Here is a 14,915-nt window from a genome sequence, read left to right as displayed (position 1 = left end):
TAGCCACTAAGTTCCCTTAAGCCAATTCAGAAGCTGCTGTAAGTTATCCAGAAAACCTAACTAGGACCATCAATGAAAGTGGCTACACTAAACAACAGATTCTCAATGTAGACAAAACAGCCTTCTATGGGAAGATGATGCCATCTAGGACTTTCAAAGCCCAAGAGAAGTCAATGCTTGGCTTCAAAGCTTCAAAGGCTGACTCTCATTGAGCATCTGAAAAATGCTAGGGTCCTTAAGAATTATGCTAAATCTACTCACCTGTGCCCTACAAATGAAACAAAGCCTAGATGACAGTACATCCATTTACAGCTTGGTTTACTGAATATTTTAATCCCGTCATGGAGACCCACTGCTCGAAAAAGAAGATTCCTTTCAAAATACTGCTCACTGACAATGCATCAGGTTATCAAGAGCTCTGACAGAGATGTACAAGGAGAAAAATGTTGTTTTCAGGTCTATCAACACACTATCCATTATGGATCAAATGGTTCAAGGAGCAATTCTGACCTTCCAGTCTTATTTATGAAATACATGTCAAGGCCAGGTGTGGTGGCTCATACCTGTAACCCCAGCACTTTGGGAAGCCAAGGTGGGTGAATTGCTTGAGCCCAGGAGACCATACTGGGCAACATGGTGAGACCCCTGTCTGTACCAAAATAAACAAAAAAAACCAAAACATAGCCGGCTGTGGTGGTCAGTGCCTGTGGTCCATGCTACTCGGGAGGCTGAGGTGAGAGGATTGTTTGAGCCCAGGGGCAGAGGTTGCAGTGAATCAAGATTGCACCACTGCACTGCAGCCACAGTGACAAAGCAAGACCTTGTCTCAAAAAAAAAAAAAAAAAACATTTCTTAAACTCTACAGCTTAAGAAATGGGTGGGCAAGTAAACTGAAAACCTTCTGAAAGAAATTCATCAGTCTAGAAGTCATTAAGAACACTTGTGATTCATGGGAAGAGGCCAAACATCATTAATATGAGTTTGGAAGAAGCTGATTCCAACCCTCATGAATGACTGAGGGCTTCAAGACTTCAGTAGATGAAGTGGCTGCAGATGGGGCAGAATTAGCAAGAGAACTAGAATTACAAATGGAGTCTGAAGATGTGACTGAACTGCTCATGATAAAACTTGAACTGATGACAATCTCATGATTAAACTTGAATTGATGACAAATTTATTTTACTGGATGAGCAAAGAAAAAGGTTTCTTTTCTTTTCTTTTTGAGACAGTCTCGCTCTGTCGCCCAAGCTGGGGTGCAGTGGCATGATCTTGACTCACTGCAACCTCCACATCCTGGGTTCATGTGATTCTCCGCCTCAGCCTTCTGAGTTGGTGGGATTATAGGCGCGTGCCACCATGCCTGGCTAACTTTTCTATTTTTTAGTAGAGACGGGGTTTCACCATGTTGGCCAGGGTCGTCTTGAACTCCTGACCTCAGGTGATTCGCTTACTTCAGCCTCCCAAAGTGTCGGTTACAGGTGTGAGCCACTGCACTGGTTTCTTTTTTTTTTTTTTTGAGACGGAGTCTCGCTCTGTTGCCCAGGCTGGAGTGCAGTGGTACACCACAAGCTCTGCCTCCTGGGTTCATGACATTCTCTTGCCTCAGCCTCCCGAGTAGCTGGGACTACAGGCGCCTGCCACCATGCCTGGCTAATTTTTTGTATTTTTAGTAGAGATGGTTTCACCATGTTAGCCAGGATGGTCTCGATCTCCTGACCTCGTGATCCACCCGCCTCGGCCTCCCAAAGTGCTGGGATTACAAGTGTGAGCCATCGCTCCCAGCCTTGCACTGGTTTCTTTATATGGAATCTACTCAACGGTGACGACATGAGCATTGTTGAAATGACAACAAAGAATTTAGATTGTACTAATGTAATATAAACTTAGTTGATAAAACAGCAGCAGGATTTGAGAGGACTGACTCCAATTTTTAAAGTTCTACTGTGGGTAAATGCTATCAAACAGCATTACATGTTATCAATAAATAATTCATTAAAGGAAGAGTCAGTCAATGCAGCAAACTTTGTTTCAAACTTAAGAAATTGCTACTGCCACCCAGCCTTCAGCAACCACTACCTAATCAGGCAGCAGCCGTTAACACTGAGACGAAACCCTCCAGCAGCAAAGAGATTATTGCTGGCTAAATGCTCAGATGATCATTAGCAATTTTTAGCATAAAGTATTTAAAATTATGGTATAGGCTTTTTTTTTTTAGCTATAATACTATTACACACTTTAAAAACTATAGCATAGCATAAACATAACTTTTATATACACTAGGGACTTGCTTTACTGAGATATTTATTTTACTGCAGTGGTCTGGAAACATACCCACAATATCACCGAGGTATACCTGTATTTCTTCGAACTATCATTTCCATCTCTTCCTCTGTCTCTTCCCTGTCAAACTCTTTCAAAATAAGATCACTAATTAAATTTTAAAAGTTAATATTCAGATGAGGGGACAATAAAAGACAGAAAAACTGTAGAGCTAAAGAAAACATATTGAAGACTAAAATAACACCAATAGAGCTAATAAATAAATTAGAAACAGTAAGAAACAGAAAAGCTATAACTGAAGCACTGACAAAAGTTTAATCTTAGTAGAGAGAAAAAGACATAGACTGAGTAATTTCCCTAAATACCTGTTTAATTCTTCTTACCCTACTCTACTTTTTCACAGCTCTGTAATCTTCTAAATTCACATGTAACTTACTTCTCTGTTATGTTAATTACTTATCACCCCGCCCCACCACCTGGTGCCACCTCTAGAATCTAAGTGCCACTGAGGCAGTGGCTTTTGTTATGTCTCATCGGCACAGGGCAAGTGATCAGTAAGTGTCTGGTGAGTGCATGAATGAACGCACGACAATGGCATGGAAGAAAAGGCGATCCTCCAAAATGATAACCTAGCGCGTGGATGACAGTAAATTTCAATGCAATGAAGAAAAAGCTAAATATTTAGAGAACAAGCAACAACGTATTCCTGGAAAAAAAATTCAAAATTATTTGCAGCAAGACACATTGAATTAAAAAGGCTATAAAAGAATACACTCTCCAGTAGTCCAAGCCAATTAAAAAAAGTCTAGAAGTAGGGATAAAATAACCTATAGTGTACTTCCTGATAAGAACATTAAGTACCAGAAAAAAAATGACTAATTCTGTAAGATTTTGAAATAAATTGTTATTCTGGAAATACTACACCCAATCAAGTAGATATTTAAGTGACAAAAGCAATGGGCAAGCATTCTTTAACAATCAAAAACTTAGTCTGGGCGCGGTGGCTCAAGCCTGTAATCCCAGCACTTTGGGAGGCCGAGACAGGTGGATCACGAGGTCAGGAGATCAAGGCCATCCGGGCTAACACGGTGAAACCCCGTCTCCACTTAAAAAATACAAAAAACTAGCCGGGTGAGGTGGCGGGCGCCTGTAGTGCCAGCTACTTGGGAGGCTGAGGCAGGAGAATGGCGTAAACCCGGGAGGCGGAGCTTGTAGTGAGCTGCACTCCAGCCTGGGCTCCGTCTCAAAAAAAAAAAGAAAAACAAAAAAACAATCAAAAGCTTAAGAAATAATGCCCCAATGAGCACATGTTGAAAAACTATGAAATTAAGTCAAAGACCTCAGAAATGGAAAACAATGGTTAAAAAGACTAGTGGAGGCTGGGCTTAGTGGCTCACACTTCTAATCCCAGTACTTTGGGAGGCTGAGGCAGGAGGATCGTTTGAAGCCAGGAGCTCCAGAACAGCCTAGGCAACATAGTGAGACTCTACCTCAACAAAAAATAAAAAAAAATTAAGCGGGCATAGTAGTGCATGACTGTAGTCCCAGCTACTTGGGAGGCTGAGGTGGGAGGCGTGCTTCGGCCTGGGAGGTTGAGGCTGCCATGAGTTGCGATTGCACAAACTGTACTCCAGCCTGGGTGAAAGGGCAAGATCTTGTCTCAAGAAATGGAAATAATAATAATAAGAAGTAGTAATATAAATTAAATAAAATGTAAAACTAAGTTAATAAATTTTAGCTATCTAAACTTAATACTCTCTTTTAAAGTGGTTAAAAAGTTTTGTCTCTTTATCTAAAAGCCACAACCAGGCCAGTTACAGTAGTTCGCACCTGTAATCCCAACACTTTGGGAGGCTGAGGCAGGAGGACTGCTTGAGGCCAGGAGTTTGAGACCAGCCTGGGCAACAAAGGGAGACCCTATCTCTACAAAAAATAAACAAATTAGCCGGATGTGATGACATATCCCTGTGGTGCCAGCTACTGGAGTGCTGAAGTGAGAGGATCACTTGAGCCCAGAAGGTCAAGGTTGTAGTGAGCCGTGATCATATCACTGCACTCCAGCCTGGGCAGCAGAGCAAAACCTCGCCTCCAAAAAAAGTGCAACAATTTTCAGATTGTATATATCGTATCTCTTAGTGGCATATAAATTATGCTACAAAACTAGATTTCACCAGTATACCATTGTTTAGAAATAAACATTTCAATTGCTGACATTAAAAGGAAAATTCATTATGCTCTGCAAAATGGGCAGGCATTTATCATAGATAAACATCTAAAAAGGAGTTCAATGTTTAATCTGTCACGCAACATCTAACCATTTTGGTCACTTACAACACTCGTGAAATATTTGTTATCACAAATACTTTTTTTTTTTTTTTTGAGATGGAGTCTCGCTCTGTCGCCCAGGCTGGAGTGCAGTGGCCGGATCTCAGCTCACTGCAAGCTCTGCCTTTCGGGTTTATGCCATTCTCCTGCCTCAGCCTCCCAAGCAGTTGGGACTACAGGCTCCCGCTACCTCACCCGGCTAGTTTTTTTGTATTTTTTTAGTAGAGACGGGGTTTCACCGTGTTAGCCAGGATGGTCTTGATCTCCTGACCTCGTGATTCGCCCATCTCGGCCTCCCAAAGTGCTGGGATTACAGGCTTGAGCCACCGCGCCCGGCTATCACAAATACTTTTAAGAACAATCATACAGACCAGTGGTCAGCAAGTTATAGGCTATGGGTCAAATACAGCCCATCTCCATTTTTATAAACAAAGTTTTATTAAAACACATTTATTACTCATGCTCATAATTTATGTATTGCCTAATGGCTGCTTTCACACTGAGACTGAAGTTGTACAGTTGCCCTGCAAGGCCTAAAACATTTACTACCTGGCTCTTTACAATACAGACAGCTAAAACACCTGAATAAATAATCTTACTGATTTTTAGAAGCTAGCCTAGGCCAGGCATAGTGGCTCATGCTTGTAATCCTTTGGGATGCCAAGGTGGGCGTTTTACTTTGAGCTCAAGAGCTCTCAAGAGCTTTCGCCTGGGCAACATGGCGAAACCCTGTCTCTACAAAAAAATACAAAAATGAGCCAAGAGTGGTGTCTCACACCGGTGGTCCCAGCTACTCAGGAGGCAGAGGCTAAAACATCACTCAGGCTGGGAAGCGGAGGTTGCAGTAACCTGAAATCTCACCACTGCATTCCAGCCTGGGCAACAGAGCAAGACTCTGTTTCAAAAAATTAAAATGAAGCTAGGCTAGATGGCCAGACCCTAACTCACAGAGCTCATACTTTATCCAGTACAGTGACAAGACATGTATGTAAACAACTTATAATGCAAGATTTTAAAAGCTAAGTGCAGTAACAATGTAAGAAAAAGGAAGAGATTCTTTCCAGTGAGGAAAATCAAAGAAGGTATCTTGAAAGAAGTAGGTTTTGCACTGGGTTTTGAAGGATGGCTATAATTTAGACATTAAAAAAATGGTGAGAAGACTTGCACTGTAAAGAAAAGCAGAGCTGTGAAAAACTGCAAGCACGACAGTGTACTTTTTATGAAGGAACAGTTAGGAGAAAATACTAATAAGCATTTTAGGGGCAAAGAACAGAGAAAGTTTCCAAAGTCAAGATTAGATTTTAAACATAATTACGTTCAGGACTGAAAATCAGTGATTATAACTGCTTCATGAAGATCAATCTGACAACAATATCTGAAATAATTTGAGGAGACAGATAAGGAAAGTAGTTATGAAACAATTAAAATAATCCAAGAGAAAAGAATGAACATGGTGACAGTGAGACCAGAAAAGAGAGGATTGGAAAAAAAAAAAAAGATTAAATATATTACGATGACAGCAAAACCACTTACTTATGAATTGAGAGCAGCATCAGAATATGCTTTCTTATTCATATGGTGTAAAAACTTTCACCCCCCCCACCATCTCTCCCACCTTGAACAAAATGATAATTAGTTCTAATTTGTTCTGACAATTTCTACTAGGCTGGGCATGGTGGCTCACGCCTGCAATCACAGCACTTTGGGAGGCTGAGGCAGGCAGATCCCTTGAGGCCAGGAGTTCAAGACCAGCCTGGCCAACATGGTAAAACCCCATCTCTACAAAAAATACAAAAATCAGCTGGGCCTGGTGGCGCATGCCTGTGATCCCAGCTACTTGGGAGGCTGAGGCACAAGAATTGCTTGAACCTGGGAGGTGGAGGCTGCAGTGACCTGAGATTGCGCCACTGCACTCCAGCCTGGGTGACAGAGCCAGACTCTGTCTCTGTCTCAAAAAAGAAAGGAGGAAATGCTTAAATTACAATTAAAAGGGACAGACTACCACTTTCCCACTAAACTAACCCCGGATGCAAGCACAAAAGGAAAACAATTCATGTGCTAGGGCTCCCTCTGCTGGACCACTAGAGAGAAAATCTGATCTTAAATGCTTCTGCTGAATTGATGAAAAGAATAGATTAAGTTGGCTTCATAGCAGCTCCTTTCCAAGTGTATCAAACCCTCTCCTCAGGAGGGGAATAAGAAATTATCTTTCTTCTGTATTTTCCACAGCACTAATAATTTAACTGCTGCTTAAATTGTTGACTAATTATGAAAGAGATTTTAATATATAGTCAAATTTCACAATTTTTTTAGATCTTTTTTTGAGACGGAGTTTTATTCTGTCACCCAGGCTGGAGTACAGTGGCTCGATCTTAGCTCACTGCAACCTCTGGCTCCAGGGTTCAAGCAATTCTCCTGCCTTGGCCTGAGTAGCTGGGATTACAGGTGCCCACCATGATGTCCAGCTAATTTTTGTATTTTTAGTAGAGATGGGGTTTCACCATGTTGGCCAGGCTGGTCTTGAACTACTGATCTCAAGTGATCTGCCCACCTCAGCCTCCCAAAGTGCTGGGATTACAGGCCTGAGCCACTGTGCCTGGCCAAATCTCACAAATATTTAAATATACTCAACTAAGAAATTTACTTCTCAGTAAAAAGACAAGCTGGAATTAACCGGATTGATTTTTTTTTTTATAGGTAAGGAAATTATTCTAAAGAATGGTTTTATATTCCATTCACTAAGAAATAAGCTGTAGCTCCCTTGTCCATTGGCTTTGACTGGAAGGTCAAAGAAACCAGGCTGGCCAACATGGTAAAAATCCATTTCTACTAAAAGTACAAAATTAGCCAGGCATGGTGGCACGTGCCTGTAACCCCAGCTACTCAGGAGGCTGAGGCGGAAGAATTGCTTGAAACAGGGAGGCAGAGACTGCAATGAGCTGAGATCATGCCATTGCACTCCAGCCTGGGTGATGAGCCAAACTCTGTCTCAAAAAATATACACATAAATAAAACCAGAGTTATCATATGAACCAGAAATTCTATCCTAGGTATATATCCAATACAATATCCAATAGAAATGAAAACATGTCCACACAAAAAACCTATACACAAGTATTTATAGCAGCATTATTGCCAGAAATTGGGAAAAACCCAAATGCCTACCACTGACAGATAAAATATGGTACATTCATACAATGGAATATTATTCAGTAATAAAGAGTATTGACACGTTACGATCATGAGAATATCATGCTAAGTGAAAGAAGTCAGACACAAAAGACAGCCTATTGCATGATTCTATTTATATGAAATGTGCAGAATAGGCAAACCCATAGAAACAGAAAGTAAATTAGTGTCTGCCAGGGTTTAGGGGTGGGGAGAATGGGGAGTGATGGTAATGGGTACACAGTTTCTTTCTGGGTGAGGAAAATGTTCTAAATAGTGGTGATGCCTGCACAACTCTTAAAAATCAGTGAATTGGCCAGGCGCGGTGGCTCACGCCTATAATCCCAGCACTCTGGGAGGCCGAGGCAGGTGGATCACGAGGTCAGGGGTTCGAGACCAGCCTGACCAACATGGCGAAACCCCATCTCTACTAAAAATACAAAAATTAGCTGGGCTTGGTGGTGGGTGCCTGTAATCCCAGCTACTCAGGAGGCTGAGGCAGGAGAATTGCTTGAACCTGGGAGGCAGAGGTTGCAGTGAGCTGAGATTGTGCCACTGCACTCCAGCCTGGGCGATAGAGCAAGACTCCGTCTCAAAAAAACAAACAAACAAAAAACCGTGAATTGTACACTTTAAAATGGTATACAGTGTGTGAATTACACATTTTTTTTAACAAGGAAAAATGATGACCAAAAAAAAAAAAAAAAGGATCTTGCATAAGGACTCATCTCTTTACTTTCCCATATATTCAATGTGGCTGCCAGGTCCTACTTATTTCTGTGGTATCTCTCACATTTTTCCCCATTCATTCCCACTGACCTCAACCTAGGTTAAGATCTCTCACCTGAACTGCTAAAAAAGCCTTCTAACAAGCTTTGCTAACGAGCATTTTGAACTTTATCTCTCATTTCTCCCTTTCTTTGCTTTACAATTCAAGAGTTATCTTCCTAAGGTAAAAGTGTGATAATATTACCAAATTGCTCAAAAACTACTTAAAAATATAAAGTTGAAATTTTATACAAAAAATTTAAGGTACTCCACAATCTGGCCCAATCCTGTTACAACCTCATCTGCAACACTTTTTTCCTATACACCCTATTCTCCAGCCACAGTATTCCACAAAAATGCCTTGTACTTGTATGCCATTCTGTATTTCTTGCTGTTCTCTCCCAACTGAAATTATTTCCACCTCTATTTTTGCCTATTTAAATCTAAACCAGCCTTGAATGTTATTTAAATGCTTATTCCTGCAAAGTGAATCATTTCATTCTCTACATTTCATTCACATTCTGTAACTCTATTGTTAAAACAAGGCAAGACAGAAGAACGAATAGTATAGGTTTGAAGGTCAGATACGCCTGTGTTCAAATCCCAATCCTGACACTTATTTATCAGCCACATGGCCTTGAACAAATTACTTAACCTGAGCTTCAATTTTCTGACCTGTAAAATGAAATAATACATCACAGAGTGATCCTGAAGATCAAATAAAGTATAACAAGCACACAGGAATCCTCAGTATATTCGTTTCCTTTTCAAATTTCAGTCTGCTTTATATTCATATTCACATGTCCGTCTTCCCCACTAGACTAGACACTGGTTGAAAGCAACACTATATATGGTCCCAAAAAAACTGTTAAAAGGGTACTACATAATAAAAAGTACAGAGGTTACAGGTGCAAAACTGATCAACTCTTAACCTATAGTAGGTATTAAATATTTATTAATGAAACAACATAATTAAAAATTCAAAAGTTGTAATTAGTAACTTCCTCAATATTCCATTTGAAAATATTCTAGTTGGCTACGCAGAAATGGAGATTTAACTAGTAACCTTGATTTAGTTCTTATGTCAATTACTCTAAACTTTTATGAAGAAATAAAAACAGAAAAATGGAAGAAAAACTTAAGTCACTGTTAAGCGGGAAAAAAATCCATTTTAAGAAAAAAGTGATTCTACAACTACTGGATAAATCTGGCATTATACTGAGTGGAGTAAGTCAGACATAAAAGAGTACATACTGTATGATAGTTTTTATATGAAATTCTGTAACAGGCGAAACTAATCTAGTGATAGAAATACAAGCACTTGTCTAGGGCAGCAAGTGGAGAGGTAGACTGACTGCAGCAGGGTATGGAAGGCCTTTTGGGAGAGAGCGAAACGTTTTAAATCTTGATTGGGGCATATACATTTGTCAAAAATCATCAAGCACTTAAAATCTGAGAATTTTATATGTAAATGATACCTCAATTTTTAGCAAGTGTGAGCCACAGAGCCAATGTCTTCAAAAGTAGCAAAGAAATATCAAATATGTTCAATTATCTACCCATGCTATTATATAATAAAAACTGAAAAACGGCCAGGCGCAGTGGGTCATGCCTGTAATCCCAGCACTTTGGGAGGCCAAGGTGGGTGGATCACCTGAGGTCAGGAGTTTGAGACCAGCCTAATCAACATGGTGAATTCCCACCTCTACTAAAAATACAAGCATTAGCCAGGTGGGATGGTGCGTTCCTGTAATCCCTGCTACTCAGCAGGCTGAGGCAGGAGAATCGCTTGAACCTAGGGGGCAGAGGTTGCGGTGAGCTGAAATTGCACCACTGCACTCCAGCCTAGGCAACAGAGGGAGACTCCATCTGAAAAAAAAAAAAAAAGAGGCTGGGCACGGTGGCTCACGTCTGTAATCCCAGCACGTTGGGAGGCCGAGGTGAGTGGATCACCTGAGGTCGGGTTCAAGACCAGCCTGGCCAACATGGTGAAACCCCATCTCTCCTAAAAATATAAAAATTAGCTGGGCGTGGTGGTGGGGCACCTGTAATCCCAGCTACTCAGGAGGCTGAGGCAGGAAAATCTACTAAATATACAAAAAATATTAAAAATACAAAAAATACTAAAAATACAACAACAAAAGAAAATTAGCCGGGCATGGTGGCAGGCACCTGTAACCCCAGCTACTCGGGAGGCTGAAGCAGGAGAATCACTCGAACCTAGGAGGCAGAGGTTGCAGTGAGCCAAGACTGCACCATTGCCCTTCAGCCTAGGTAACAAGAGCGAAACTCTGTCTCAAAAAAAAAAAGAAAAAAAAATATTAAAACATGACAGGAGTATTAGAAAAGCACACATTTACTGGGCGTGGTGGCTCACACCTGTAATCCCAGCACTTTGGGAGGCTGAGGTAGGTGGATCACCTGAGGTCAGGAGTTCGAGACTAGCCCGGCCAATATGGTGAAACCCTGTCTCTACAAAAAATATTAAAAATATACAAAACTTAGGTGGGCATGATGGCAGGTGCCTGTAATCCCAACTACTCAAGAAGCTTAGGCAAGAGAATAGCTTGAACCCAGGAAGCGGAGGTTGAAGTGAGCCGAGATCACGGCATTGCACTTCAGCCTTGGCAACTGTGCAAGACTCAAAAAAAAAAAAAAAAAAAAAGAAAAGAAAAGCACACATTTGTGGTTGTTTCTGATATATAACTGTGAGTTTCACAGAAAAAGTTTTGGCTGCTAAAATAGAAAATTTTTTTTTTTGTTTTTGAGACGGAGTCTCGCTCTGTCGCCCAGGCTGGAGTGCAGTGGCCGGATCTCGGCTCACTGCAAGCTCCGCCTCCCGGGTTTATGCCATTCCCCTGCCTCAGCCTCCTGAGTAGCTGGGACTACAGGTGCCTGCCACCTCGCCTGGCTAGGTTTTTTATATTTTTTTTAGTAGAGGCGGGGTTTCACTGTGTTAGCCAGGATGGTCTCGATCTCCTGACCTCGTGATCCACCCATCTCGGCCTCCCAAAGTAATAGAAAATTTTTATATTAGATGTTATTGTAGTACTATCAAGGGTAATTATTTACTACCATGATTATAACTGAGCAATTACATTTGGCAGACACTGAATTTAAAAAAAGTAGTGTTGTTAAGAACTGTTATATAGTGATCTTAGCTCATGGTTAACAAATTAAAAACTGCTTTTGCTAATAAAAATTTGTAGGAAATTGGTGACATCTTAATAACTCATACCTAGGGATCTTTTTTTTTTTTCATACCTAGGGATCTTTACACCAACAATTTTGTTATGACAATTTCAGTAGTCTGAAAAGACTGTGTATTTGTTTAAAGGTAAAGTTCACAGCTTTTAGAAGAAAAAAAATATTTTAAAAAATCGGTGGAGCTGCTTTCTTTACACATTCCTTTTTGACAGTTCTGTAAATTATACTTCACTGTACTGACAAATAACAAAGGCAAAGGTATCAGAGTCGCAAGTTCAATTTTTAAAAAATTTACATTTCCAACAATGTACGAGTAAAACATAGGTTTCCTTACCTCATCATCATCATCAGAATCATCCCCAAACACTGATGGTTTTTGCAAAACAGGGTGCAACTGCTGTGTTTTCTTTGGCAAAATAAGCCCATACCTGCATATATTTTTTTTGAAATAGAAATTAAACCATTATGTTTAAATGTTAACAAATACATCTATCTCTTCCACATGAAGCTACCAAATCAAAACATGTCATAAGCTTTATGAACACATAACAGACTGTTTCTGCTTCTCAGTGATGTCAAAATTCTAACATGCCGTAAGATTCTATAATTATTACTTTAAGTGATCATTTGTGGACACGGGCCAAACTCGAATATCATTTTTATCAAAGAAGAGAAGTAAATGAAAAGTTCAGAAATGTTTTAAGATGGCGAAGTGATGGTAACATTTTTTAAAAAAAATGTGTAGTGGAAAGTTTAGTTCATGTCCACCAAAGATTTTAAAATGCTTTCAATTATCCTTGTGGTCTAACAAGTCAAGAAAATGGCCAGATTTTTTTTTTTCCTACTGTGTACTTATACAGTTTCTAAGAACTGACTGGATAGTGTAACTCACTAAAATTTTTAAAAGATTAACTGAGAAACCCAAGTAGCCATGGGGCAAGTTCGCATTACACTTTATTAAGATCACGTGCTTTGCTAAGCGAACCATCCCATCAGATCCACCTCCTTCAGTTTCTCACGTTTTGGCCTTTAAGATGCGGAGATCACGGGAGGCCGCATCAAAACTAAGGATTACACATCAAAGGTAAACCTTTCAAGTACGTACAGTATTTGTCTCTTTTGCGGCAACGTATATCCCAATTTCCTATATGCCTACCCTTTTTCTGTGGCTTCTCAGAACAATATTCCTAAAACGAGAAGGAAGGGCGGGAATCAGGACTTGAGCTTCTGCCAAGGAGAACAAGGCCCTCTAAGGAAGCCAGGAATTGTCTCTCTTCACACTGCCCCTGAGAGCATCCAAGCGGGGAGAAACTCAAGCGCGGGGTAGGAAGCAAGACTGAGGGGCCTCAGACCGAGCTTTTGGAAAATAGAAAAGTCTCGCTCTCTGCCCCTCAGCCTAACTTCCTTTATTTCCTCACAAGTTTCTCCCTCAAACTTCGAGCTTCCATCCTGGAAAATGTACGGGGGAGGGGAATCTACGTTCCTCAGGACTTCTCGTTTTTTCCCGTCTGTACCCCTGAAGACACAGTCCCTTCACTTCCAGCGCATTTAAAACTCCTCGGCCAAAGACACAGTCGCCGTAGTTTCTCATCCCCCAGCCTGACCCTAACTCCCGCATCACTCACTGCCTGCCCGGAATCGCCATCTTGCTCCCGTGTCCGCTGAACGTGGCCGACGCCACCGTGACGCTGACGCCGATGACGTCACTTAAACTCTCGCGCGGCTTTGGGTGGCCCGGATTCTGCTTGTCTGTTGAGTGGCTGGTTTGAGTCACTTCCACCGTACTGGGAATCGGATCCCGTGGCCTCTGTTTTGTTTCGGAGCCCACCGGCTGCCTCAAAATCTGTAGGAGAAAAGAATGACAACGTTCTAGGCCAGTTGTTCCAGAGTGTGGTTCTGCGACCAGCGGCATCACCACAACGGGAGATATTGTTAAAATGACAAATTCTCGGGCACCACCCCAAACCCGCCGAATCAGAAGTTTTGGAGTGGAGAAAGTTATCTGAATTTTAACCCGCGGGTAATTCTGATACTCAAGTTTGAAAACCACGGCCATGGCTATCGATATTCCCCCTACCCACTTCCAAGTGTTCAGTTTAACTGGTTCAGGATAATTAGGCGAAAAATGAAAATCCGTGTATTAATAATACCTTACATGGGACCAAAATTATTTTTTATTTTTATTTGTTTATTTTTTTGAGACGGAGTTTCGCTCTTGTTGCCCAGGCTAGAATGCAAAGGCGCGAACTCGGTTACCGCAACCTCCACCTCCTGGGTTCAAGCGATTCTCCTGCCTCAGCCTCCCGAGTAGCTGAGATTACAGGTATGTGCCACCAGGCCCGGCTAGTTTTGTATTTTTACTACAGACGGGGTTTCTCCATGTTGGTCAGGCTGGTCTCGAACTCCCGACCTCAGGTGATCCGCCCGACTCGCCCTCCCAAATTGCTGGGATTACAGGCATGAGCCACCGTGCCCGGCCCATATATGATACCTTTTTGAAAACTCTACCCACATCTGTGCACTCATTCACTCTTGGTTCATTCCAGACTAGTCTCAGAGCAGCCAAAGAGATCAATTACTGAGAGAAGGATGTTGAAGTCTCCAACTATAATTGTGAATTTGCTTCTCCTTTCAATTCTATCAGTTTGTGTCATGTATTTTGAACTTAGGTATGTAAACATTTAGGATTGTTATGTTCTCTTGCATTAACCTCTATAGCATTAAGAAGTGGCCCTCTTTCTTCCTTTATTCTTTGCTTGGTCTGCTCTAAATATAACTGGCTTTCTTTTGATTAATGCTAGCATAGTGTATGTTTTTCAACCTATTTTAATCTGTGTATTTAGATTCAAATTGGATCACACGTTGACAGAATATAGTTGGGTCTTTTTTATCCAGTCTGACAGTCTCTTCCGTTTAATTTGGATGTTTAAAACGTTTTCATTAAAGTGACTATGATTGCAGACTGGGTGGGGTGGCTCAGGCCTGTAGTCCCAGCACTTTGGGAGGTTGACGCCAGCATGCACAACGTAGCCAGACCCCATCTCAAAAAAAAGAAAAAAAAAGTATGATTGCTGTTTTCTACTTTTCCCAACTGTGATTCAGCTTATGATTTTCATGCTTCAGCCTCCTTTGTTGGTTTATTGACCATACTTCTTTGCTTGTTATTT

General features: G+C 41.1%; 1 protein-coding gene across 14 annotated transcripts in view; it reads right to left on the bottom strand.

Moving 5' to 3' along the window:
• Positions 1-13,421, bottom strand: part of NSRP1 (nuclear speckle splicing regulatory protein 1) — a 67,500-nt gene extending 54,079 nt beyond the window's left edge. For 6 of the 14 annotated variants that reach the window (XM_074018941.1, XM_074018940.1, XM_065531150.1 and 3 more), the window contains exons 1-3: positions 13,374-13,421; positions 12,905-12,935; positions 12,083-12,176 (exon numbers count right to left, since the gene is read on the bottom strand). Coding sequence is in view for 1 of the 14 variants with exons in the window: in XM_005583311.4 (XP_005583368.4) it covers positions 12,083-12,176; positions 13,374-13,393 (114 nt within the window). In the remaining 13 variants the exon portion in view is untranslated. Of the gene's footprint in view, positions 1-12,082; positions 12,177-12,853; positions 12,936-13,373 lie in introns of all 14 variants that reach the window. The other 8 variants (XM_065531157.1, XM_074018942.1, XM_065531151.1 and 5 more) reach the window with 2 other exon arrangements.
• Positions 13,422-14,915: the final 1,494 nt, after the last annotated feature.

Source organism: Macaca fascicularis, chromosome 16 (assembly GCF_037993035.2).
Source record: "Macaca fascicularis isolate 582-1 chromosome 16, T2T-MFA8v1.1".
Taxonomy (NCBI): Eukaryota; Metazoa; Chordata; class Mammalia; order Primates; family Cercopithecidae; genus Macaca; species Macaca fascicularis.
This window is presented reverse-complemented; position numbering and strand designations above follow the sequence as displayed.